The sequence below is a fragment of the Saccostrea cucullata genome, unplaced genomic scaffold (genome assembly GCF_032062105.1).
Source record: "Saccostrea cucullata isolate Sc308-1 unplaced genomic scaffold, CSIRO_AGI_Scuc_v1 ctg14, whole genome shotgun sequence".
Taxonomy (NCBI): domain Eukaryota; kingdom Metazoa; phylum Mollusca; class Bivalvia; order Ostreida; family Ostreidae; genus Saccostrea; species Saccostrea cuccullata.
Window position 1 is genome coordinate 317,511 of NW_026941090.1, and position 24,347 is coordinate 341,857.

The 24,347-nt window shown below is 34.2% G+C and overlaps 3 protein-coding genes across 3 annotated transcripts; 2 read left to right on the forward strand and 1 right to left on the reverse strand.

Annotated features, from left to right (window-relative positions):
* Window positions 1–256: 256 nt before the first annotated feature.
* On the forward strand, window positions 257–3,955 carry LOC134257083 (uncharacterized). Its single transcript, XM_062739726.1, has 4 exons — window positions 257–1,691; window positions 2,868–3,067; window positions 3,451–3,482; window positions 3,602–3,955. Exons 1-4 carry the CDS (start codon window positions 301–303, stop codon window positions 3,803–3,805), a joined length of 1,827 nt encoding a protein of 608 aa, XP_062595710.1. The 5' UTR covers window positions 257–300; the 3' UTR covers window positions 3,806–3,955.
* A 1,796-nt stretch (window positions 3,956–5,751) lies between these two features.
* LOC134257170 (speckle targeted PIP5K1A-regulated poly(A) polymerase-like) lies at window positions 5,752–13,263 on the reverse strand. Its single transcript, XM_062739815.1, has 12 exons — window positions 13,165–13,263; window positions 10,381–10,490; window positions 10,118–10,187; window positions 9,825–9,943; window positions 9,497–9,587; window positions 8,934–9,139; window positions 8,563–8,628; window positions 8,250–8,399; window positions 7,942–8,139; window positions 6,833–6,996; window positions 6,327–6,535; window positions 5,752–6,100 (listed from the first exon to the last, which is right to left on the reverse strand). Exons 1-12 carry the CDS (start codon window positions 13,256–13,258, stop codon window positions 5,772–5,774), a joined length of 1,806 nt encoding a protein of 601 aa, XP_062595799.1. The 5' UTR covers window positions 13,259–13,263; the 3' UTR covers window positions 5,752–5,771.
* Window positions 13,264–13,458: 195 nt separating this feature from the next.
* On the forward strand, window positions 13,459–22,940 carry LOC134257153 (uncharacterized). The gene is made up of 10 exons (XM_062739794.1): window positions 13,459–13,635; window positions 15,715–15,917; window positions 17,053–17,448; window positions 18,072–18,186; window positions 18,564–18,673; window positions 19,350–19,591; window positions 19,798–20,027; window positions 20,385–20,471; window positions 20,602–20,723; window positions 21,095–22,940. The coding sequence occupies exons 1-10, from the start codon at window positions 13,593–13,595 to the stop codon at window positions 22,364–22,366; spliced, it is 2,820 nt and encodes a 939-aa protein (XP_062595778.1). The 5' UTR covers window positions 13,459–13,592; the 3' UTR covers window positions 22,367–22,940.
* The last annotated feature ends 1,407 nt before the right edge of the window (window positions 22,941–24,347 follow it).

The window sequence follows — 24,347 nt, forward strand, 5'->3', positions numbered from 1 at the left end:
AGTTTTTTCTACAACTTAATTAGCATGTTAACGGTGAAACTAACAAAAAAATTCACTGAATATTTAATAATTATGCAATCCTGAATCCTTTTTCCGGAAATTTCTTGTTAAACATCATGTCCAAGAAACACCAAAAGAGAACTGCGGAAATGTCCTTATGTCACGTGTTACAAAAAATTCTTTTAATCTGTCAACAATTACAGTTTAAAATTAGTCCAAAACAACAATACATAAAATTTCTTTGTAGGTGTGTTGTGTTAAGAATGCAAATGATCTGATTTCGTGTGAAAAGAGAAATGCATGAACGATAATGATAGAGGCGTTTGTCAGTCCAACGCCAACGCGACAGTGATGCGTAATAAGAATATTTTCGCACTTTTAATATCATTGCAAGTTATAAGAAGTTTGGCACAATATGTGATCGAAACTCGAAATGGTAAGATTCAAGGACTGGCAGACCGATGGGTGACGTCATTTCTTGGAATACGCTACGCTCAGGCTCCTGTAGGAAGCAGACGTTTTGCTCCGCCTGTACCGATACCAGCATGGAACGGAACTTTAGAGGCATTGAATTATGGTCCTATTTGTGTGCAGGCTATGGATATTCTAATGCACAAGTTTTTGAACAATCTGAAAATAAGTGAGGATTGCCTGAATTTGAATGTTTTTGTTCCAGAACAAAAGGATAAGACAAAACGTCCAGTCCTTATTTATGTACATCCTGGCCAGTTCCAGTACGGTGCTGGGGCTATTATTAATGGTTCCTTTCTTGCATTGGAAACAGGATCAATAGTGGTCACAATCAACTATCGTCTGGGAATTTTTGGATTTCCATTGATTCGATCTCTTAATTTTAAGAATTTGGGAATACAAGACCAAATTCTAGCCATCAAATGGGTCAGAAACAACATTGTCGCTTTTGGAGGTGATGAGGACAATATTGCCTTTTTAACAGACTCTGTCATAGCTAAGATTCTTTATTCAAGCACGAAAGAAGCTCTATTTTCCAAAATTGTCTCTCTGCCATTTGATATTCCCTATTCACCTCAGAAAGCAGACACAAGGCAGAATTTTATCAAGGAAACTAAATTAAAAACTCTTTGCAATTCCACTGGTTTACTGACATGTATTAAAGAAATGAGTCCAGATTTTCTGCTCAATGTGAGTTTGAACCAGTCCCCTTGGACCTTACCCCAGTTTCGACCAGTTCAAGATGACGATATTGTGAAAGGTAAGGGCAGTCAAAACCGTAGGTATATTGAACAACTTCACCTTAATGTGGTTGCTCCATCTTACATCTATCGAAAAAAGTCGGTGATAGTTCAACAGCGACAGTACCCATGCACCCAAGAAATTCTTAAGAAGGCCATACATATGGTCTCATCAATGACATCATCTAATGCAAGTACCTTGCTGGAGACATTTTACTTTCCTGATGATGTCACTGCAAATAGTATATGCAACGAAGTTTTACGTCTCCTCTATGATTACACTTCTGTATCCTCTGTAAACAATCTTAACCACCTCAGTGGATCAGTCCTACTGTTTCTAGCTTTGTTGGAGCCATACTATGTGTTACAGGGTGGAACCAGTGATCCATTGTGTATATTCAGTGGAGGAGGAGAGGGGTGCGATTCTGATGCTAAGTCCGTCTTTGTGCTGACAGCTGTTAAAAATTTTTTGCAGCATGGGTTAGTGGGTTTCTATCAAGTTTTTTTCTTCTTTGTGAACTTTATCTTAAATATTTATTCTTTTATTACCAGTTTCATACTGCAAATATGCATACTAAAGTACAGTGTATTTATGCCACAGGTGCTTGGGAAACAACCCCCCTTCGTTCTGTACCCTGACCTTTTTTTAACTAAAATATTTTTCTATGATATATTCACAAAGTATAACAACTGAAAAATCCAAAATTTCAAATAAACAATCATTTTATAAGAATTATTACTCTCTGAAACTAAAATTTTAGTTATATCAGAGAGTACTATGTATTTTTACGGAACAGGGAGGGGGGGGGGGTCCATTCCAATGCACGTTGTTTAAAATTACAAAAATTACAAGCAAGACCACTATGCCTGTTGTTTCTTTCCTTCTTTGACACAGAAAATATCTTTAATTTTTTAACTGCATAATATAAAGTATGTATACAGGTGTCAGTAAGGGGGGGGGGGGGAGGTTATGCAAAAGATTTGTACTTTTTAAAGCTTATTTAACTACCTTGACACAAATTCCATGTTTACATTTGAATAAAATGGTCACCACTTCAGATCATAGAAGGTTAATGCACCATACTTACCATCATGATTTGAAAGGTCCATAAGCCAGAAATCCCCTATTCGACAAACTTGTTTTTCATTTACTCCAGAGAAGTTCAAAGTCCTTTTCCCCCAAATTAGTAGCTATTGATATTGTCATGTCCCTTCTAGGGAAGTGTTTATTTGTGCTCTTAGTATATTAATATCCCCCCCCCCCTAAAAAAATCAAAAAATTATATTATGATAACTCAAAAATTAAAAAAATTATACCGGTATTATGATAACTTTCCTGAAAATTCCTGTAAAAAGAATTCACCCAAAAATGAGCAGACTTGGCTATTTTAAAAAAAATCATAAAGAAAATAACAAGACTAAGTTTAAGTTTCTTTGATCATCTTAACTGATAAGTTGTCAAAACAGGTCAACATCTTTTAGAACCATTCTTATCTACTGCAGAAATATGAACTGAACACATAATTCTTATAGAATCAGGGAGAGAGAGAGAGAGAGAGAGAGAGAGAGAGAGAGAGAGAGAGAGAGAGAGAGAGTTTTATATGGTTTTTAAATAGATAAAAAAAAACAACTGTTTAAAAACTTAATTTTTTCCAGCTATCCCAGTTCAGATATTCAAATAACATGGCGTCCATATACCAAGCAAAGCAAAAATCACTTGATATACAATGGTTACAAGACATCAGCAGCCAATAAAAGCAAATGGCCTCTAGTTCAACAAGAAAATATATGGTTGAATTTAGCACCAGAATTTAAAAAGACTGATTACATCCAAAGAGAGTCCTGTCAATGTGCAGGTAAGATACATGGTTGAGTATACATTAAATCATAGAAAATTAATCTAAACATATATACTTGAAAATCAAAACTTTTGAAATGATGGACATATAACATATGACTGAATTTTGAGTAATGAAATGTCTGAGAATTGTAGCCCAAAGGCCTCTTGTTTTAGATGCAATTGGTTAAATTGGTAAAATGCAAATCCATCTTCAAATTTCAATTGTGCATTATGTCGAATCTGTGAGTCTGTGACAGATGATAAACTATTAAGAGGCAGTTATCATTTCATTGATATGCATTGCAAAAAAAATTGATAATGATAATGATAATCAGATTTCAGAGGAATAGACGATTGATTCATTAAATTTTTCTTTGTTTGATTTGTTTTATTTCACAGCCACAACAGATTGGGGGATGTCAGAAAAACAGGTCAGTATATAATTCTTCCCACAATAGTACCTCCCATTCATATATGTTTCCCCCAATCTTCTTTGACTTGACAATGTTTTGTGTCTACTGATAACCATCAACATCACTTTTTATTGTAGCTGGAGATTTTGCTGTACTGCCTTGTGTTTTGCTGTTTATTTCTGACCTTTGTAACACTGACGTTGACCCGAATTCTGTGCTACATAAACAAAAGGGCAGTTAAAGCAGCGAGAGCTCAGAGAAATCTAAAGCCGGTCAGTTCTGTAGATGTTGGTCATCATAATGGTGCTTGTCACCAAGAAGTGGAGGATTCTAAATTTTAATTTCCCTTCTGTACAATGTTGAAGTTAATTCATGTGGTGCTCACATAGGGAAACTTTTAGTCATTGTTAATAGTAGGCGACAATATTTTCGAAATGAATAAACAATACTTAGTATTTATAAATGTTATAAATAAATACTGATAGATTATATCCCTTCATGTTCTAAGCATTAATTTCTGCAGTAAACAGATAACATTGGAGATATTCTGTGCAGTACGATATATTAAGGTGGAATGCCACACCAACTTTTTATTTTATAGATCTTTGAGTCATCCTTTTTAAACAATGGCAATCAGCATTGAAAGGCCAATATTAGCTCTTGATTATTTTATATGAATTTTTTTGTATTTTTTCGAAGAAAATGAAAAAAAATTATTTACATCCAAATAAGTTGTTTTTGAGTTAAAAGTTTGCTGTAAATGAATGCATCATATGAATATCTAATATAATATGTAAAGAAAGGCTGGTTAGACTTTTTAATTTTTTTTATAAAAAAATTATTTATGAAAATAAAAGACATTATTTGTGAATATTTTTTAAACCTATGGTTAAAAACACCATAAAACTAGTCACAACCGAGGAAAACATGTTTGTCAATCATATTTTAAAAAGAAATTGAAACGAAATTGAGAAATTTTAGAGAAATTAATTTTTTCAATATTTGGACCTAACCCGATCAAAATTAAATTGATCCCGATCAAAATTAATACAAAATGAATTAAATACTAATTTATTGCCTCTTCATGTATTTACAATGAAGAAATCTATTTTATTGTCAAGTTAATAATGTTTTAACCCTTATTACACCCAATCAGACTAGTGTTCTTGGGGAAATATTTTTTCCAATAATTGTACAATTATGGTTGGGATCGGTTTAATTTTAATCGGGATTGGCCAAAATTTAAAAAAATTAATTTCTCTAAAATTTAGCTATTTCGTTTCAATTTCTTTTATAAACATGATTAACGAACATGTTCTCCCCAGTTATGACTGGTTTTAAGAAGATTTTAACCACAAGTTTAAAAAATATTCACAAAGTATGTGTTTTATTTTCATAAATATTTTTTTATTTAAAAAAAGATTAATATCTATAGGGCTTTTCTTTACATACTTTATTAGGTATTCATGTGATGCATTCATTAACAGCAAAATTTTTACAAGAAAGCATCTAATTTTGATGTAAATAATTTTTTCCATTTTCTTTGAAAAAATACAAAAAAATTCATATAAAATAATTAAGAGCTAATGTCAGCCTTTCAATGCTGAAACCATTGTTTAAAAAGGTTGACTCAGAGATCTATAAAATAAAAAGTTGGTGTGGCATTCCTCCTTAATCATTATTGTTTTTTAGGTCAATATTGTATTTTGAAGATGGTTAAATCCAATTCCAAATTTTATTTTGGAATGTAGGGGGAAGTTAGTTTCATTAACAGTGAGTGGTAGCCTTTCAATGAACATTTTATGGTAAATTAAAGGTAAAAATTTACAATTACATGCAAAAGTGTGGGAAGGGGGGCATCCCCCCTTACCCCCCAACCCACCCCATCTTAGATTGTACAATTTTGGATCTCAGCCAATCAATGATCGAGATATGAATTCTTGAATGGTACAAAAAAATCAATTTGCCCCCCCCCCCCTCCTAAACATTACATCTTCTCTGTTCAAAGATTTGTAATCAGACTGACGATTTCCTGTCTCTTGGCTTTGTGTTTATGAAACAAATAAACACTTTAGTTTAATTCTCAGATATATCTATGAAGTACATAGGGCACTGAACAAAGGTACTGTGATATCTTAAACATGACAGATCTGATAAAATAACTGTCATATTTGACTAATAGGATACAGAGTACCCGAGAATGCAGGTTCTACTGACATTTCCTGGATGTGACAGTCATTAATGCTTATGATATGTATCAAACCAAAAACACGGATAAATTTCTTTTAATTTTTTTAGCACAATTTATCATAGATTCCTTCTTTTGCCTAAAATGAAAGAGTTTGGTGAATTTGTTAATACTCGTAGTGATTCCTTCATACTGCTCTGAATACCGCTAATACTGTCTTCATTTAGTCTGCATATAATGTCTTCATAGCTGTTAATCTCACCATTCGTAAAAGGATTCACAATCTTGTTATCAAAGAACACTCTTTTTGGGATGACTGTACCAGTTTCTAAACAGATTTCATTGTGATGGAAATCAAACTGTCCATAAAATTTAAAGTAGCCATAGAGTAAATCTTCTGGTGACACCCCAACATCACATTCCCATTTTCTGGACCCCAATGAAGGTTCTGAAATGTTAAAAGGGAAAAAAAACACTAGACATATCAAAGAAGGGAGTCAATTAATTTTGAGTATTCATCCATCAATCAATAATAATTCTACAAGAGCTCAAATCAAGAATTAATGTTCATAGTTCTTACATATTCCCATCAAGAATCAAAGTACTGATAGATTTTATCAAATGAAGGCTCTTGCCATTCAGATACATGCCACATACAATAGAGAAATAATTACCAGGTTCAATCTTGAGACTTCCTACTGGTGGAATGACCTGGCACTGTTGTAAATAGAACAGAGCTAGGGCCGTGAAGACAAACTTCTGAGGGAACCAGTTCACATAGTGTGTCGCCCATTGCTTGACTGTCAGTATGAATGGTACTACACTCGGTGAAAATACACTAATGGCATTCAGATATATGGATGCATTTATTCCAGTATTGTTCCTGAAAGATAAAATGAAATACTCTTTGCAGCAAAATATGATAAATATACATTTTTCATTTGAACCACATTTGATTTGAGTACATGTATATCTTTGACATGGTAGGCAAAGACAGTTGTTAACAATTCAATGACAGGCTACATGCTGGGTGTAGAGTGGGGCAAATTAAATTTTAGCGGAGTTGCTAAATGTGTGAATTGAGTCTGAGATATTTTTGAGAAATGTTAACCTAGGAAATGAGCTGCAAGACAGGACAATAATGTTTCACAAACACATCTTTATTACATTAGTAACTTACCCATAAGAAATATCACCGTGAACTCCTGTTACAGGATGATGGAATTTGATAATTGGAATTCGAGCATTTAATATAGGATTGATATTCTTATATGAGTGAAGTCTCTTTAATGCTGTATGTATTTTCATCAGAAGTTTGATTCCTTCATCTTTTTTATTATGGCCCTATAATACAAGGAATAAAATAAGTTCCAATTTTATCAACAACATGCACTGTACATACATGTGATATAAATGGATTAATTTACTAGATGACAGTATAAAATAAACTGACAAAATCTGATGTGGGGATATGTAATAATGTAACAGACACTTGGCTAGCAAATATGTACCCATAAATCATTCAGAAAACATAAGTCAAATCTAGTATCTGAAGAAAGTTTTACAATGCACTTTTGTTCAGCCTTATAGTTTTTTGGTAATGGACCTGGTCAGTTCCAGCAATTGAAGCAAACCTGACAGTGTGCATCCTTAGATGCATCATTCAAGAGAGTTTGGTCAATATAGGATTTATATATACATGTACTTGGAAACTTGACCTGCTCTAAAAACCTCAACCTGCTCAAAAAACATTACCGGAAATGTGTTCATTCTTTCACTGAAATTAGAGCATCTGAAAACTTGACTGGTACAATAAAACATACAATAAGCATAATCCATGTTTCTCTGATTAATGTTGGGCAAAGATGTACTTGAAAAGAAAACTGTCCCTAAAACTTTAACCTGAAATGTCAAAGCCAACATTGAACACAAGGTAGTACATGTTTTTACATTAGCCCCCCTCAAGCTTTCTGGCTCGACTGTTCTTGAGAAGACTTTCAGATAACCCAACCTTATATTTGCCTTTTCTTGATTATCTCCCTTAAGAAGAAGGGAGGGGTTGGATGGCCTATGTTTCAAAAAAATCTGAGTACCGGGGTAACCCTTTACCAAAAGATGCATTGTGCTAAGTTAAATTCAGTTGGCGCAATGGATCTGGAGGAGAAGATGAAAACGTGAAATGTTTACACGCCAACAATGATACCAAAGGTGATGGAAAATTAACAAATTTTGATCAAAAAAAGCTTACTAAATCCTTTAGCATGAGCTCATATAATGCGATATCCCTACCTCTTTCACTACAACCAGATCTAAATCACTGTTTTCTGTGGTGAATCCATTGACAACTGATCCAAAAGGTAACACTTGATGATCAGGATGAGTGAGGTCGACAATGTCTTGTATACACTGGGTGATAAAGAACCAGACTCGTTGTCTGTCAGTTATATTACCCCCTCTCTCTCCTAACACTCTCATCTGATCTCCAAGCTGAAAAATAGAAAGTCAAATGTAAGGTAAATTCCAGTGAATCACATGTTCTTAGAATGATACTCTTAGTCAATCATACCATTTCAAAGAGCTAGGTACTGTGTCCTTACGTTTTTATTTTTTAACTTTTCGTAGAGATTTGTTTGTGACAGCTCATTCACATTCTGACATTTTGGCTCCTGATTAGTGGCTTTCCTTAGTGTCTTCTTTGTAACCTTAAATACCCTTTTCTCAAGCTGCATCATATTAAAAGTGTTGGGCTGAAGAAAAAAAACAAAACTGCCTTTAAGGCAAGAGAGAGAGAAAGAGAGAGTTTTTTTTTTTTTATGAAGTGCAAACCAAAGGAAAAATGACAAAAAATTCAGATACATAGATTTTCTTAAATGATTTTTAGATGAAATGAATAGGATACAAATTACTCACATTTTTATTAACTTCAGAAATCATTTTTGTGACATCACTCGCATTTTCATAAGTAACTAAAACAGTCTACAAAAGAAAAGAATATTTATCCTGTTTTTAAATAAAATAATAATAAAATAGTGTATGGCAAAATACTCCGTACAAGTACCTATATTAGAAATAATGTTCAGCTTTCACACTTCAAATTTCATTGAAATTATTAAATTTCTAGGATGAGTTTGATTCTTTTCTTCACAAGTAAATGAAAAAATATGTATACTTGTATCAATGCAGTTTGCTTCAGGTCAATTTCTTTCATGGAAAAGCTCTTTAAGTCTTAAATTTTCTTTAGAAAATGACAAGTTTCATAAATCTGAATTCTTGATACTGACTTTACGGTTTACGATGACAGCCCTGGACACTGTACCCAGTCTCTCACACATTGCTATAAGATGGTAACACGTATCCGGATAACAGTGAATCAAAACAGAGCCCTGGGCCTCGGAGATAAATGTCTGAACTTCACTGGACCTGTAAACATTGGGAATAGACCAGATCTGTTTCACCTGGGGCCTGTTGGTCTGAAAATCTTTACCTACTGAGAGAAGACAAGAAACTTAGAGATCACATTGCTCGATGGGTAACTCCACTGTAATATAATTAAGTTAGTAAGTCCAATGCAGATCAGGGAGCCATAGAATAGTTTTATACTCTGTTTGTATAAAAAAAAACGTGTCAGAAAGATTGAAACAGGGGTGACATAAAAGAAAGTCTTTAAGGAAGTAAGTGAAATATAAATTCACTAAATAGCAACAGGAAGGTTGGTTAGTTTACTTTATATTTTACACCTAAAAGTCAATACATATCAAAATATAGACTAGCAAAATGGTAATCTGAAATTTAAACTAGATTGAACTTTCACAATGTATTCATATTAACTCCTAATTTTACTTACTATCTGTAGAAGCTTCATCAAAAGAAGATGACTGGACGTTCCTTCTGACCCACCTTCCCTGACCATCCAGGACCCAAACTTTCAATGTGTGCTACAAAGGAAGGAAAATAAAAAGCTTTCATTCAAGGCAATTGGAAAGTAAAATTCACAAGAGTTGTTTCCCTTATGAAAGTTGAAAACCATACTGAGTCCAGTACTGAGTATTACCTTACACTTACATAGAATGTGACCTGGCGTGAGGGCTTTTCCTGAGACACAGTTCAATTATTCTAACTGGCATACACTGTGGATTGATGCTGTATCATTGTCTAGTGTGTGATATACTCACTGTTTCTGTATTGGACAGGGAAGAATTTAGACTTTCTGTACCATATTCTTTAGTAGCTTCTAAACCATCTGTGATGCTCATTGACTCATCCATGTCATTTCTGCTTTGTTTAGAAGTTACTGGTAAAGAGATAAATTTATCTTTAGAAATTGAGCATTCATTGGGTAATTTATAATTGATGCAGTAGAATGTCTTAAACTGTCACCATCAAATAGGATGCTCAAAATAGTATAAACTTCATGTTATTGTATGTCACAGTATGAAATCATACCAGTCATATAAAAGATAAATACCTGTAGATTGAGTCTCATTTTTGTTGGCACTTTTCTTTTTCCTCTTTTTTGAGCTAGATTTTTCTGCAGTCTGAAAATAATCTCAATATGTAATTGTTTGAAAAAAATCAACAACAATAAAAAAAAAAATAAATAAAAAACAAAAAACCAACAAAGTAAAAAACAAAAACAATTGCACAACTGAGGACAACCTGTTTCACAGTATGAATAAGCATAATTTAAATATGTCTCATTTACTTGAGAGTCTTATCTTTTTTTTGTACCTTTTTAGAACTTGGTATTTTAATTTTAGAAGATGACTGGTCTCTAACTGTGAAAGCAATAGTCCTAAATGTCACTGTTGTGTTTCTATGAAACAAGTCCATACCATTTTCTACAATAGAAGTAGAACAAATTTTGAAAATCAAATATTTGCCTTTGATGGTGGTTACTTGCACAAAGGCATACTTACATAGGGTCCCGAACTGATGTGGTCTTTTTCCTTCTAGCAATCCTTAAAAATACAAGATGCCAAAGGGTCTTAATTGTCACCTGAGTATCTAATATGCAACGTATTGTACAGGATCCACCGAAGTATCAAACTGGAGGTACGGAGAGTGAGCTCAAAGAATAATACCCCTGGATACAAATGTCCAATTAAATTTTTTGAATTTGCCAAAAAGACCATGGTTGAAAAAAAACACCTCCTCTAGTAATAAGTATTTTATTAGCGAAATATGGACATCTAATGTTTCTCCATTTGCCCCACATGCTCTGACACTGATAGTATCTCTACCTCAGAAGGGAGACAATGTGATATTGTAAAATACATGGCATCCTATTAAGTGTATTAGCCCAAGTTAGTAAGTTTGATCAGCAGAGCACTGGTTTCCCTTGCCAGATATTCTGGGTTTAGATTCATTTGGAAGCACACACTTGTCTCTCTTTATATACACAATATAATTGTGATGTTTTTGGGTTTATCTTGGCAATATCTCTTGGAATTGGTCCCTAATAAGTGACTGGAAATTATTGAAAGTACCAGCTTTACAGGATATTGTGGATCCTGTGTTTTAAATTAAGAACTCTGGATCTTTCATCTTTATAATCTAATACCAAATTTTGATTCAATGAGCATATTAAATGTTTCCAGTCACAGTTTAAATATTGAGTACAAGCTATATCTTTGTTCATTATCTCTCTCCTTATATAACCTGTCTGGAACCTAACATCATAAGGTTCACCTCACTGTATGGGCATTAGACTTCAAAGTTATGGCACCTGTTATCAGTGTAAGGGAATTAGATTACATAGTGAGGGCACCTGTTAAGGCATTAGACTCTGTAATTTAAATTAATTAGAGCACCTGTTAGGGCATACTTAGTCTAACCTTCTAGGCAATAGGCTCCAAGTATTAGCATCACTACAGCATTGTTAGGTGTCAAGGCACCTAATACACTTAAGGCTTCTGTTAGGCTCCAAAATTAGGGCAATAACTGCATGTGCTCCAAGTTTATAGCACTAATCAAGCTCCATGTTAAGGGTCTTTCATACAACTATGGCGATCAGCCAGGTATTGATCGCTGGTGGCCAGAGAGCTCAGTCAGTAGAGCACCTGACTGAAGATTCAGGGAGCCCAGGTTCAAATCCCAGTCTGGTCTGCTGCATTTTTCTCCTCTCCCATTACATTTGGTGCTGTGTCATGCCCTGTAATTGACAGGTGAGAGGCCTGCCGGAGATGTAAGGGTGAAACGATTACACGTGTAAACGGCGACGTTTCGATTAAATGTTCTAAACGTTTACAAACTGAGTAAACGTTTACACGAAGGTTAATATCAATTCTATCAGAAAAAAACCTTTCATCCAAACAAGTTGTTTTATTTCATATTTACCAAAGAAAACACACTCTGTGTCTGTTACAAACATTTTTTTCTGTTATAATCGATACCCGAAACATAAAACAAAACTATCTAGAAACCAATATGGTCTAACATATTTAATTCCGATTTACAAGTAGTGAAAACTAGCGATGTATTATTTTAATTTTTCAAGTATATGTTCTAAAATAAATAACCACTGTTGTTGCTTTTTATTGATTAGGAAATAAAAAGTATCATGCTTATAACGGTATAATGATGAATATAAAGCTTTGAAAAATTGAACGTAAACCGAAAACCCTCAATGTTATCGTATTATATTTTTATATTACTATCGTATCATATTTGTATATTACTATCTCCTTTCAGTTTTTGACACTTCCTACTCTTTCGTCATAAAAACCAACAAATAAACAAAAATGACAACTCATACTTACATTAAAGAGAAAGAATGGTTTATTAAATTAGTGTTTCATGAGTAAGTAGCCATAAAAATTCAACACATAAAATTCTCACGTTTAAACGGTACCGTTTCGTTTACTGCTGTTCGTTTAAACGTTTACAAAATTCAGTAAACGTTTCACCCTTACGGGGATGAGCCTCGGTTGGGGTCTTTGAGGGACCAAAGACCTTTGAGGAGGGAGGAGTGGGATTTCTGGTGGCCAGATAGCTCAGTTGGTATGGGTAGAGCACCAGACAGGAGATTCAAGGGGCCCAGGTTCGAATCTCAGTTATGTTTGCTGCATTTTTCTCCTCTTTCGTTACACAACAAACTTGTTAATCCTAAATTCCTTTGAGTCTATCCCCTGCTTTTTATGTTTTGACATGTGCAGGGGATATCCTACACATGCCACAATATAAAAAGCAGGGCCTGGGGATAGAGTCAGAGGAATTATCTTGGATTACAAACTTGTTAGAGCCATAACATATATTACATAATCTTTTTAGAAGTCTGAACTCTATAAGTTTTATAATTTTTTAAGTTTGACATTAATTAAATACTAACGTCTAAATAAGTCGAAATTCGAAAATACAAAGTGAGAAAATAGAATCTTGATCTTTTGAGGCAATCAAATTGATTATCCTTAACATTGTGTAACTCGAATTTCCTCTATGGTTAAAGGCATAATTTTTTCAATATTTGACAGGGTGTCAATTTGTTTCACTGAAGAATTAGGTATTTTAACGTACTTTTATTGGCCTTTGGTAAACTTTGAATAAAACCTCTCAGGACATGCGGTAAAAGCCATGTCGTTTGACGAACTTTTCCAATGAGGGCCGCCATGTTGCAAATTAATCTAGAATCCAAAAGCCTTTCATAACTTAAAATTCTTAGGTACATAGGCCCCCTATATACTTAGTTGAGGGGATAAATTTGAGGGTATAAGTTGATGTTTTATGAATTCGTCTTATTAGTAATCTGAAAATATGAAATCTGTTTTCAAGAAAAGAAATAAAAATCGTTTGCTTTAAGGATAAATTTGACTGAACATGGCCGCCTGATCATGGCATGAATTTTACTTTTTAAAATTTTACTATTTTAGCCTTAGTGAGGAGTGCAAGTTGCCCTACAATAATATTTAGTCAAGGAGTTTGTGAAAAGCTTCCCTTAATTAGAAATGTTTGTTATTTGCGATATCTGTCAGTGTGAAATTTCGTCAGGTAAGGGGAAACAAGATCCTTTGGTAGAAACTGAAAGTTGATTAGTATTCTAAGAAATCATGTGTAAAATGAGAGTCCAGACTTCTTATTGAGCTTATATTACTTTTTAACACATCATGTGTGATTTGCATTCACACCACAAACTTTTTTGAGAGTCCATTCGGACAAGTGACCAAGATATTTACTTGTCCGAACTTCAACTTCACTTGTCCGAAAATTTTTCAATGAATGTCTTGTTATGTCAACTTGAAAACAATTAAAAAATTAAATGTGCTTGATTTATAAGTGTTGTTATTGATAAATAAGACAAACACATATAAAACAAAATTTTATCTAGACTTCCTGTCCTGACAACAGCATAAATGTTCAAAATGTAATATCAATCAAATATATTACTTTTTAACACAGCGAAATTCAGGTTTATTACTGCTTCCATTGATAAACTTTACAATAGTTGTTTCTATGATTATTATTATTTGGTTAGAAAAATCAGTCAAGTACCCAGCAATATTCACTTGTCCGAAATTTTTTTTCATTGGTACCGGACAAGCGGACAAGCGTTAATGTCGAGCCCTGCACAATGCCAAATAAGTAGCAACAATTAGGAAGTAAATCATGTAAATCCTGTATAAAATCATGTAATATGTTGAAGCTGCGACCTTTAGGGTGAGCACAGATACTAATTCAGTTTAAATTCAAATCAGGCTTGTCAAACAGCACATGACATTTGGTGAGTGTAGACTCTGATGTCACGTGACAATGTATTTAATTGCATTACCAAACAAAAGCCTGGAAAGTGCCGACTTTATCGAACATTTTATTAACTATTTAGGAACGACTTTACTTTACCGGTCCCCAGAAAAACGCGCTAATATGTAGAATCGCCGAAGGCGACTTCAGTATATATATGAGATCGCGTGAGCGATTGAAAAAAATTTAAATACGAGGTTTTTTGGCCTTTTGACCCCAAAATTGAATTCTACGGTTAAAAGTTTAGTTTAAAACTTTGTTTTTAAACAAAGTTTTTAACCTCGTTCATTGAAAAAAATTAATAAATAGTTGTTTGTTCAAGGAAAAAATTGACAAAGAATAATTCTGAACGAAGCGCATGCTTAGTGTCATTTCTTTCGGACTTAGCCAATCTTCCATGTAAACAAACGAAGGAAATGCCTATGAATCTGAATTATGATCTTGGAAAAATTACAGAAACAACTGAATTTCTTAACTTAACTAAAAGAACGATTCACTAACCCTAATCCATCGTATGGTATGCAAGGACTAAGACGTTCAGACGAAATCTCCCGGGCGGATGCTAAAATAACCCTAATCAGTCGAATAATGTGCGAGGACTAACCCTAATCTCTCGGATGGACGCGAGGCTAACCCTAATCAGTCGAATATTAGTGCAAGGACTAACCCTAATCTCTCAGGTGGGTGCAAGACTAACCCTAATCAGTCGAATAGTGTGCAAATTTTTTGAGTTGAGTGACGTAGTTGTTACGTCATAGTCCAATGAGCGCGAGGATCTTGCGGACCTGGGGACCGGTAAAGTAAAGTCTACCCACTATTTATCTGCAATATTTCCATGAAATCAAGGAGATTTTATTTTTCATTGAACTTTTGTTGTTATTCTTGCTAGAACATAACTTAAACAATCCATGCAGGATACTGCGGAAAAAAAAATGTTTGAATGGATGTGCAAATCTGAATTTTATCTTTCACCCAGGTGTTGTCATTAGAGCTCACTATTAAGTATATATTCCGTAGGTCCGTGGTAAATACACTAAACATAATTAATTCACAACTTTATGATGAAAAAACTGATTTAATACCATCAGCAGTTCAACACTCAATTTAATTACTTCTCCTGAAGCTAGGATAAGCCTTACTGTGAGACCATAATAAAGGTTCAAAGATTTAGACAGGGATAAAAAATTTAATTTTCTTTACAACAGCAGGGCCACAGTTTATTTTTATAATAAATGTGTACATGAAAAATCTAAAAATGCTCTCTAAGTACATAAAGGCTTAGATTGTTTTAGAGAATATTTTTTGTAATGGGCCTCTTATTTTTCACAGCTGACCTGTATGACTACCACATCAATGGTAAGCGACATCAGGTTCAGCTCCGACGATACCAGACCCGCAGAGATGAAGCCCTGAGAAGTGTGTATGTCAGGGGATTCCCACCCGCTACACAGGAACATGAGCTGCTCGCTTATTTCTCCATGTTCGGACCAGTGGGAAAAATTATCTATGATGAGAAAAAATCCGCAAAGACGGTATTTACAAAATAATTGCTCTTCAAATTGACTAATAACTGCATAACAGCATTCTTTTATTACAAGAACTTATTTTTTAGCTGTGATGTTAGATAATGCTTATAGAATTGTACTAGTTGAATTCATATTATGATCTTTGAGTGCACTAGTCTGAAATCTGATAATAATGCAAAACTAGCCAGGTTTTCTCTTTTTAAAGGATGATTATATTTGCTTTATTGATACTTATTTCATATATTTATTATTAGTGATGGAACGATTGTCGGCGACAATCAATTGTCGGTCGTTAGAAGCTCTTCGATGCTACTAATCGATTATAAAATAATTGTCACCGACATCGCTAACAAAAATTAAAATTGTCAAACTTTAATTTTATTACCAAATCCAAGTGCAAAGAGCATAAAATTAGTGATGAATGTTGAAAACATGAAAGGATCCCGTGCCTTGTTGATACTTTTACCGCCATGATTAAATATGGGGTTAGACTAATACCAGGAAACGGTAATATTGCAAGTAAAGGAAAACATAATTAGTCTAGTCAATCTTTAAACGTAATTATAATCATAAATACAAGTCTAACATGAGGATAATTACTTTTAACACTTGCAATTTTAACTAATCAAAACTAATTTTAAGAAATAAATACGTACATGTATTAAATGAAAGGTGGGACTAATATCAGTAAAATACCCATTGCATGGACTTTATAAAAAAAATAAATTCCCATTCTGTTTCAATAGTCCTATATTGTTTAAAGTAGACAAAATACTATTTTCCACTTTTTAAAAAAGAAATTTCAATTAAAATTTTTGAATATTTTATGTAAGTAAATGTTTTTTTATGTAAAAGTCTGACAGAAATCTGAATAAGTTTTAACTTTTCTATATTAATTTTATTGAAGTTCAAAATTTCGATTATAATCGATTATTAATCGATTATGCCCAGCCGATTATTACCGATAATCGATTATGATTTTTTTCCGATTCCCCATCACTATTTATTATAGGGATAAATCCATATAAAAAATGTTTATAAACAGATACATGCATTTTGATTATTTCTTTTAGTTTTAGACATGTAAAGATTATGAAAATTTAAAATACATTTATGTTGTTTATTTATTGTTTCATGTTAGAAAGTACCAGCCTTTGCAATTGTGGAATTTGTGTCACCTGATACAGTTAAAACCGTTACAAGTTACGGACAACACGTCTTAAACAGCCAACACGTAGAAATCCGACCCCGAACATTTAAGGAGCTGCGAACAGAACCTTATTTCCCATGGCAGCGCCAAGAGAATAACAAGGACATGCCATGGAATAGGTACCAAAACAATTTTGAAAAGTTAGCAGCCAAGAATATACAGGTGGGTCCATATGAGAGCTACAATACCTACCAGCCCAAAGGGAAAAAAGCCAAAGGTCCCAAGCCAACCAAGCAGGGTAGAGCCAAGGATTCTGAGGGTCAGGAGATAATCCCCATACAGCTGGAGGAGTTCAGGAATTACTTAACAGAACATCAGTGTGTGGGGGTAGGTACACCTGGGGGTTAGTAAACGAACATTCAAAAAATCACAATATAATCTTAGTAATTAAAGCTGTTCATGATCAAATTTGTCAAGTCGTAATGGGCATGATCAGATTTGTTCTGTTGTTATATATCTCCTCTATTTTAGTGTTAAAGTAAAATGATTAAACACTTACAACAAAGTATTTTAAATGTAAGTTTAGCATATTATACTAGATGAATTTCCTTTCGTTTGGATATCCACTCTTGCTTGAACCTTCTTTGGGTGTTGACTTAGTGAAAACTTCTTTGGCATATTGGTGTTTGAAAAGACTGAAAAATTGAACATTCAAGGGAAAAAAACTTTGTCTGTTTTTATATTCCAAAATAAAGTACCATACAGTTAACATCCAATGATCTCAAGCAATCTTTCCTGTCAATATCTGATCATCCAACCATCCACTTGATCTTCCAAGGGTGTGACTTATATTCAGGGCACATTAAAAAAAGATGTGCAAAACACATAAAAAAAATTTAAATGAAAAAAAGGGGGATCTGGTGAAACATTTAAGTTACCACCCCACAGTCTGACTCAGGAGGATCAAGTGCCATGTCCAGTGTTTTATATGTCCTGTTACTCTCTATTAGATTCAGACTCAGATGATGCTGTTAGTCGAACTAACACAGGTTACGGCTCTAGAGTTCCAGTACCGCTATACAATATGTAAAACTCTCGAGGACGCTCTAACACCATTCTTCCCAGGTTTGTTCAACTTGATCAAAGGAGACAAATTTACTTTTCAGCGCATTTGTATAAACATGTATTTACATTGTATGTGGTGCGAATATCGTTCAGGTTTGTTTGTAGTGTCATTGACTAAAAATATTGTTTTCTTTTTAATCTCATTCTGTAGTGCAAAAATAATTTTAAACAAAAATGTTGTTTAAAAAAAAATTAATGAATCTTGCAAATAAATGTATAAATTTAATACAAGTTCATGCAAACAAATGTGGATAGAGGATGTATGATGAAAAAATAAGACAAGAAAGCTACATGAAATTTATTGCTCATTTATATTTCTTTAAAAGAAAAGGATCTTAAATTTTGGAAATAAAATATAACCTGTGTATTAAATGTAGGGATGACAGTAAATCAGTTTGGGTCATCTGTGAATGGATTTGGAATCAAAGGCTGTGACATGGACATCTTTATTGACCTGAGTAAACTCGGAATTCCTTGTAGAACGGGGGTGAGTATGGGAAGAGTGGAACTACTCTAGAGACGCAAATTTTCCTGGGGATCAAATTTGGTTGATATATAATCTAAAACAGTTTCATGGGCAGTAAATTTCATCCATTTGAAGATAACAATATTCAATATATAGTCATTTAAAATTTCGTGTTGGATTTAATTTTGTTGAAAATTGTAAACAACGAAATAAACCAAATTTAATCCCAAATGAATTTTTCTGCTTTTGCAGTATATTAAAATTGACCAGTAAACATTTATTTTGTAATTTTAAGTGGAATTTAATTGTTTATGCTAAAAAAAAAGGAGTGTGTGAGTTATGGTAATTGCTAAAGAAATGATGAAAAGAAGTATTTTTCACTATTTTGATAACATTTAAATACATGTATATAGTCACACCTTGTTATCTCGAATTTGATGAGAACAGGAAAATACTTTGATATATCCAAGGATTTGAGATATCCACGGTAAGATACTTAAGAAATAAGCAGTTAGGACTTCATTGAGGTTCTTTAAATCATTTTTTATTCATGAGAACTTTCTATTTGCACAATTACGCAAGAGAATGTGCAACAGTGTTTGGGAGGAATGAAACATGAGTAGTAATATGGTGATCATGTATATAAATACACAATAATTAACTTTATAGCAATACACTGACAAGTGTTTCCTTTCAGAATGTGACCTTGCCCTTTGTGAAGGATCTGTACACCCTGAAGAAGAAAGCTAAAGCCCCTCTGACCCAGGTCGATGTGGACGGAATGAGGAACCTGGACAAGTTGAAGCTGATCCAGCGGATTCTGACTGAGCATGCTCCTACCTGTATGGAGTCCCAGATTATACCAAGTCAGCGATGTCCCATCTTACGCTTCACCGATTACAACTCCCAAATCAAGTGTGATCTCTCCATTAACAACAAGTACAATATATTTGAAATAAATTTTTATATGCCTTTGATATTTAAACAGTAATATTTAGCTACCTTTAAAGGAGGACGTCAACATGCTGTCAGAAAGGTTCTGTGTAAAAATTGGTTAATATAATCAGTGGATGCGTATCCAATAGATATATCAACCATGTCCTGTCTCTAAAATATAGCAACATTTTTTTGGTTCACTCACACAGATTGGCCCTACAAAACACCAGGTTACTCCAGACCTTCAGTTTGTTTGATGCAAGGATCAAGCCCCTGGTCTACACCATCAGGTATTGGGCCAAGGTCAAGGACGTTGCTGGGAATCCCAAGGCCTCTAACAGACTGTCCTCGTATGCCCTGACCATGCTGGTCATTTACTACCTGATGAATACAACGCCCCCTGTGTTACCCCCAGTGGAGGAACTTGCCCGAATGTGTGGTAGGTATAATCTTACCACTGGGTACTGTAAAGTCATGTGCAAAATGTGTACTCGTATAAAAAGATGCAGGCATAGGGTTTTTGGATGATGTTCCGAAAGAAAAAACCCACCGATCATATGGATAAAATGCATCTGAAAAGGCTATTAAGAATGAAAGTGATTTTTTTAAGAATTTATAATCCTCAAGTGTAAATTATGACAAGTAAAAAAAAAAAAATTATTAAAAAGAAATGTCAGCAATATATATTATGAAATTCATTACAAATATATAAAAACCACAAAAAAAATTAAAGGACAATGAAGGTGAATTAAGATAATATAAATGAGTAATTATAATTGTGTGATATATTTTTCAGGTAGAGAAAGAACTATTATTGACCAATGGGATTGCTCCTTTGTGTCATCTCAGTTTATGCCCCCTACTACCAACATACAAACCATAGGTAAAAGATATTTCTGTATACAAAGTAGGTTACTCTCAGTGCCAGATACATGTACATCTGTATTTTCAGTTTTAGAATTTCATGAAAGCTCTGTGTCCATTATGAACCCTGAAACCTTATTCATTTTCAGAGGAGTTGTTACACGGTTTCTTTCAATACTTTGGTAATTTTGATTTCCTGTCAACCCCCATGTCTGTGAGGACGGGAAAACCCATGACCTTGGCCCGGGCAGTTCTGGAAAAGACCCTCAAGGTAAATAACTGCTTTAACCACTAGAGAGGGAATTAATATCTTGCAGTTTGATTTGAGTCACAGTTACTTAGATATTAATACAAATGTTTTGTTACCTTTCAGTTTTACTCTTTACAAAAAAATTCAAGTACTGTAGATTCCTAATTATACATGAGGAATTAATTATTGAGTAATATCCCGAGATGCATAACTTGCTAAATAAAATTAACTTGTTTTTATATTGTACAAACATTACTTTTACATGTAAATGTTGATATCAGAGAGTTCATATGAAAGTAATAGTTTTTTTAATTTCAAAATATTTCATCCCTGATTTAAAGGATAAATGGGTAAATTTACCCCATTTCACAAGATCATTTACTTCTTTGTAGGTTGGATCCATGATTCTTCAGGATCCATTCGTCCTAGACCACAACATTACACAGAATGTCAATTCAAACATGGTCATCAAAATCATCAAAGAAATGAAGCTTGCCGAGGCTAAAGCACAGCGCTGGTTTGATGTGGCTTGTGCAGAGACAAAAAGCATTATGGACATACTAGATAACGAAATACCCCAGGGGTTTGATATGAAGAAAATAAAACTTAAGAATCCTATGTCGGAGGAGCTTGGTACTTACCAGATGCTCATCAGAATGAACATGGACAAGCTTTCCCGCGCGGATGTCCAGGCCCTGGAGGCCGGGGGAAACATGCAACTCAGCTGGTGTAAAAAGATGATGGTGTTCTTATACCGCCTGATAGAGAGAAGTCTCATGTTTGACTGCGATTTGGCAGACGTTAAACTCCCGGTCAACCTGAAGTCTTCTAGAAACTACACCATCTACAGATGTGTGAACAAACCATTCCGCCCAACAGCTATGGGTGAGGAGGGACAGGAGTCTCAAGAGTATATGGAGGGTCAGCAGGGAGATGGGGAGGGTCAAATGACAGAGGAAACCAGTCAGGCAGCTGGAGGAAGCTTGTCAGAGGGTCAGGATAAACCAAGCACATCGGGGGGTCAGGATAAACCAGGTACATCGCAGGGTCAGGAGAAACCAAGTACATCAGAGAAGTATCATCAGTCTACTGAGTATGATGAAATGGGAGACTATGATGAAGACTACAATGATAATCTAGGCTGGGCACCTGCAGGGAAAGGTCCCACATCTTCCAGCACTGTTGATGGAACAGAATTAGTGGCAGTGAGGGATCCCCTCCAAGAGGATGAGGAGGACGAAGAAGATCGGAGGAAGCAGGAGGAAGAGGAAAGGCTGGCAGAGGAGGAAGACAGGAAGAACGATCCTTCATACATCCAGTACGATTTCCAGGACTCCGAGTACTACATCGACATGGATGTTAAGGTCATGTGCAGGATTTGGGTGGAGAGAAAGAATGTGATGAAGGAGCTGAAGGATAGAGGATTTAGAGAGAATCTGCAGTTAGAACAGACTGTTTCTGAGAGGCTGTTCTATGAAATCCACGGTCCCATGAAGTGGCCTGTCACACAGTTCCGCTGTGTGCTGCGATCCATTGTGACGGACAACGGAGCCTCAGTGTTACTGGACTGTATGGCTGATCCCCGACAGAAGGAGTACGATTGTATTTTCCACTACATGAAAAAGTTCATAATCAAGAGTGTTGATAAGTACTTTTATGCATAGACTGGCAGAAAAAAGGAACATGATATAAACAGTGTTTTTTGTTGTTCCATTTTTTTGTTGTTGTGGTGTTTACAGTTGTAAAATGTTTCTAACAATGTGTTTGGTTATGATTGCATTGCTTTTATAATTGAGATCAACAATTGTATAAAGTACATATACTGAGAAAAAAAAATATTGTTTTTGATATATGGATGTTAGATGATTCTAGATTCAAAATTCTGTTTTGATTTTCTCTACATGTAGTAGTATTTCTAAATGTAGATATATTCACTGAATATTTAATAGTACATATAGTACCGGTACATTAATACATTTGCTTTGTTTTTCTATAGACTAGTTACACAGCATAACAATTCATGGTAGCACAGGTATTCAAGTTGAACTGTGTGAGAGAACTGGATTTTAGTGTGAAGAAACAGTTTAAAACCAGTGCATGTACATCATATGTCCAGTGCTGCAAATTGTTCAAGGAAAACTTTATTTAAAGTACATGTACATATACATGTATTGATTTCATTAAAATTTTGCCTGAAATTGCACTTGACTTAGTTAATTGATAAAAATTTAAAATTGATGGTGTTGTTTTTTGAATGATTTGGTTTGAACATACTGTAACTTTAGTTCCTTATTTTGAATTTTTTTTTTACCCATATGGTTTTGTTTGATGTTTAGCCAAGGTTGTTCCAGCGAGTTTAAGGACACAGGCAGAAAATATCCAAGATTTTGTGTCCAGTCTCAGAACTTTTCTATGAAAAAATGCTGGGAATTCATATTTCAGACAAAGAATGCTTATAAATTACCTGTGTCTTGACCTTGACTGAATTCAATTCATTAGATCAAGTTCTAAGTCACCTTGAGAAAAAATGTATAACTCCTTTCCTGACCAAGTATAACTTCATTCTATCAGGCTTAATAGCCACTATGAAAGGAAAAAAAGTATAATTTGTGTCTGGTCTATAATTTTCATATGAAGAAATGTTGCAAGTTCATAAATCTTGCAAAGACTGCTTGTTACTTGAAGGTAATTTTTTATGACCTTGATCCAAAGTCATTCAACTGTAGAAGTTCGGGCTTTATGGACCATGAATGTCGGCATGGAAAGTTCAATTGTTAGAGCATCTGAAGGGGCTCAGGTTCAATTCCTGGTCCAGCCATACATTTTTTTCATGTGCATTTCTCCTTTCGTACAACATTTGGTGGCCAGAGTGGTGGGGGGGGGGGTCTTGTTCAGGTTACAGTTAAATTAGTAATTCCTGGCAGGGCACTAGAATTTGTGTCTTCGAAGTCGAATCCTGTCTCAGGAGGGAGGAATTTAGAAGTTCAGGCTTTTACGGAGCATGGACATCAGTCTGGATAGCTCAGTAGTAAGAGCACCTGACAAGTAATGCAGGGGTCCTGGGTTCTATTCCTGGTCCAACCATACGTTTTCTTCATGCATTTCTCCTTTCCTAGTACAGAACCAAGTTCAAGTTTTTTTAAATTATATTTTAAAATATGTACGGTATTTATGTATATATAATATAATTCATCTTCTAACCATGTCATATAATGGAGAAAAGGAATGTCATACCTTACACAAGATATTGTTTATAGGTCACTGGAAGAAAAATTTCGTAATTCATGTGTGATACATATCTTTTTTTATTATGGAAAAACTTACTTTGTGTCAAGTTCTAGTCAAATTTTGTCATATATCACCTTGGTCATTGTTTATATAGAGAAAAAAAAACTGTATTTTCAGTTACAAATCTTTCTAATCAGAGACATACAAAAGATGTCTCTGATCTAATGAAGAAATATTTGAAGAATGTATTTGAAATAATTATTACTTATGATCCAGGGTTGTATGATAATCTTGATCCAAGGTCAATTTTGCAAGATCATGCAAGGTCATTGGTAGAAAAAGTGTAGAGGTGTATTGCTGTTTTTCTTATGAAGAAATATTGAAAATTTATGTTGATAATTCAAACAAAAGATTACT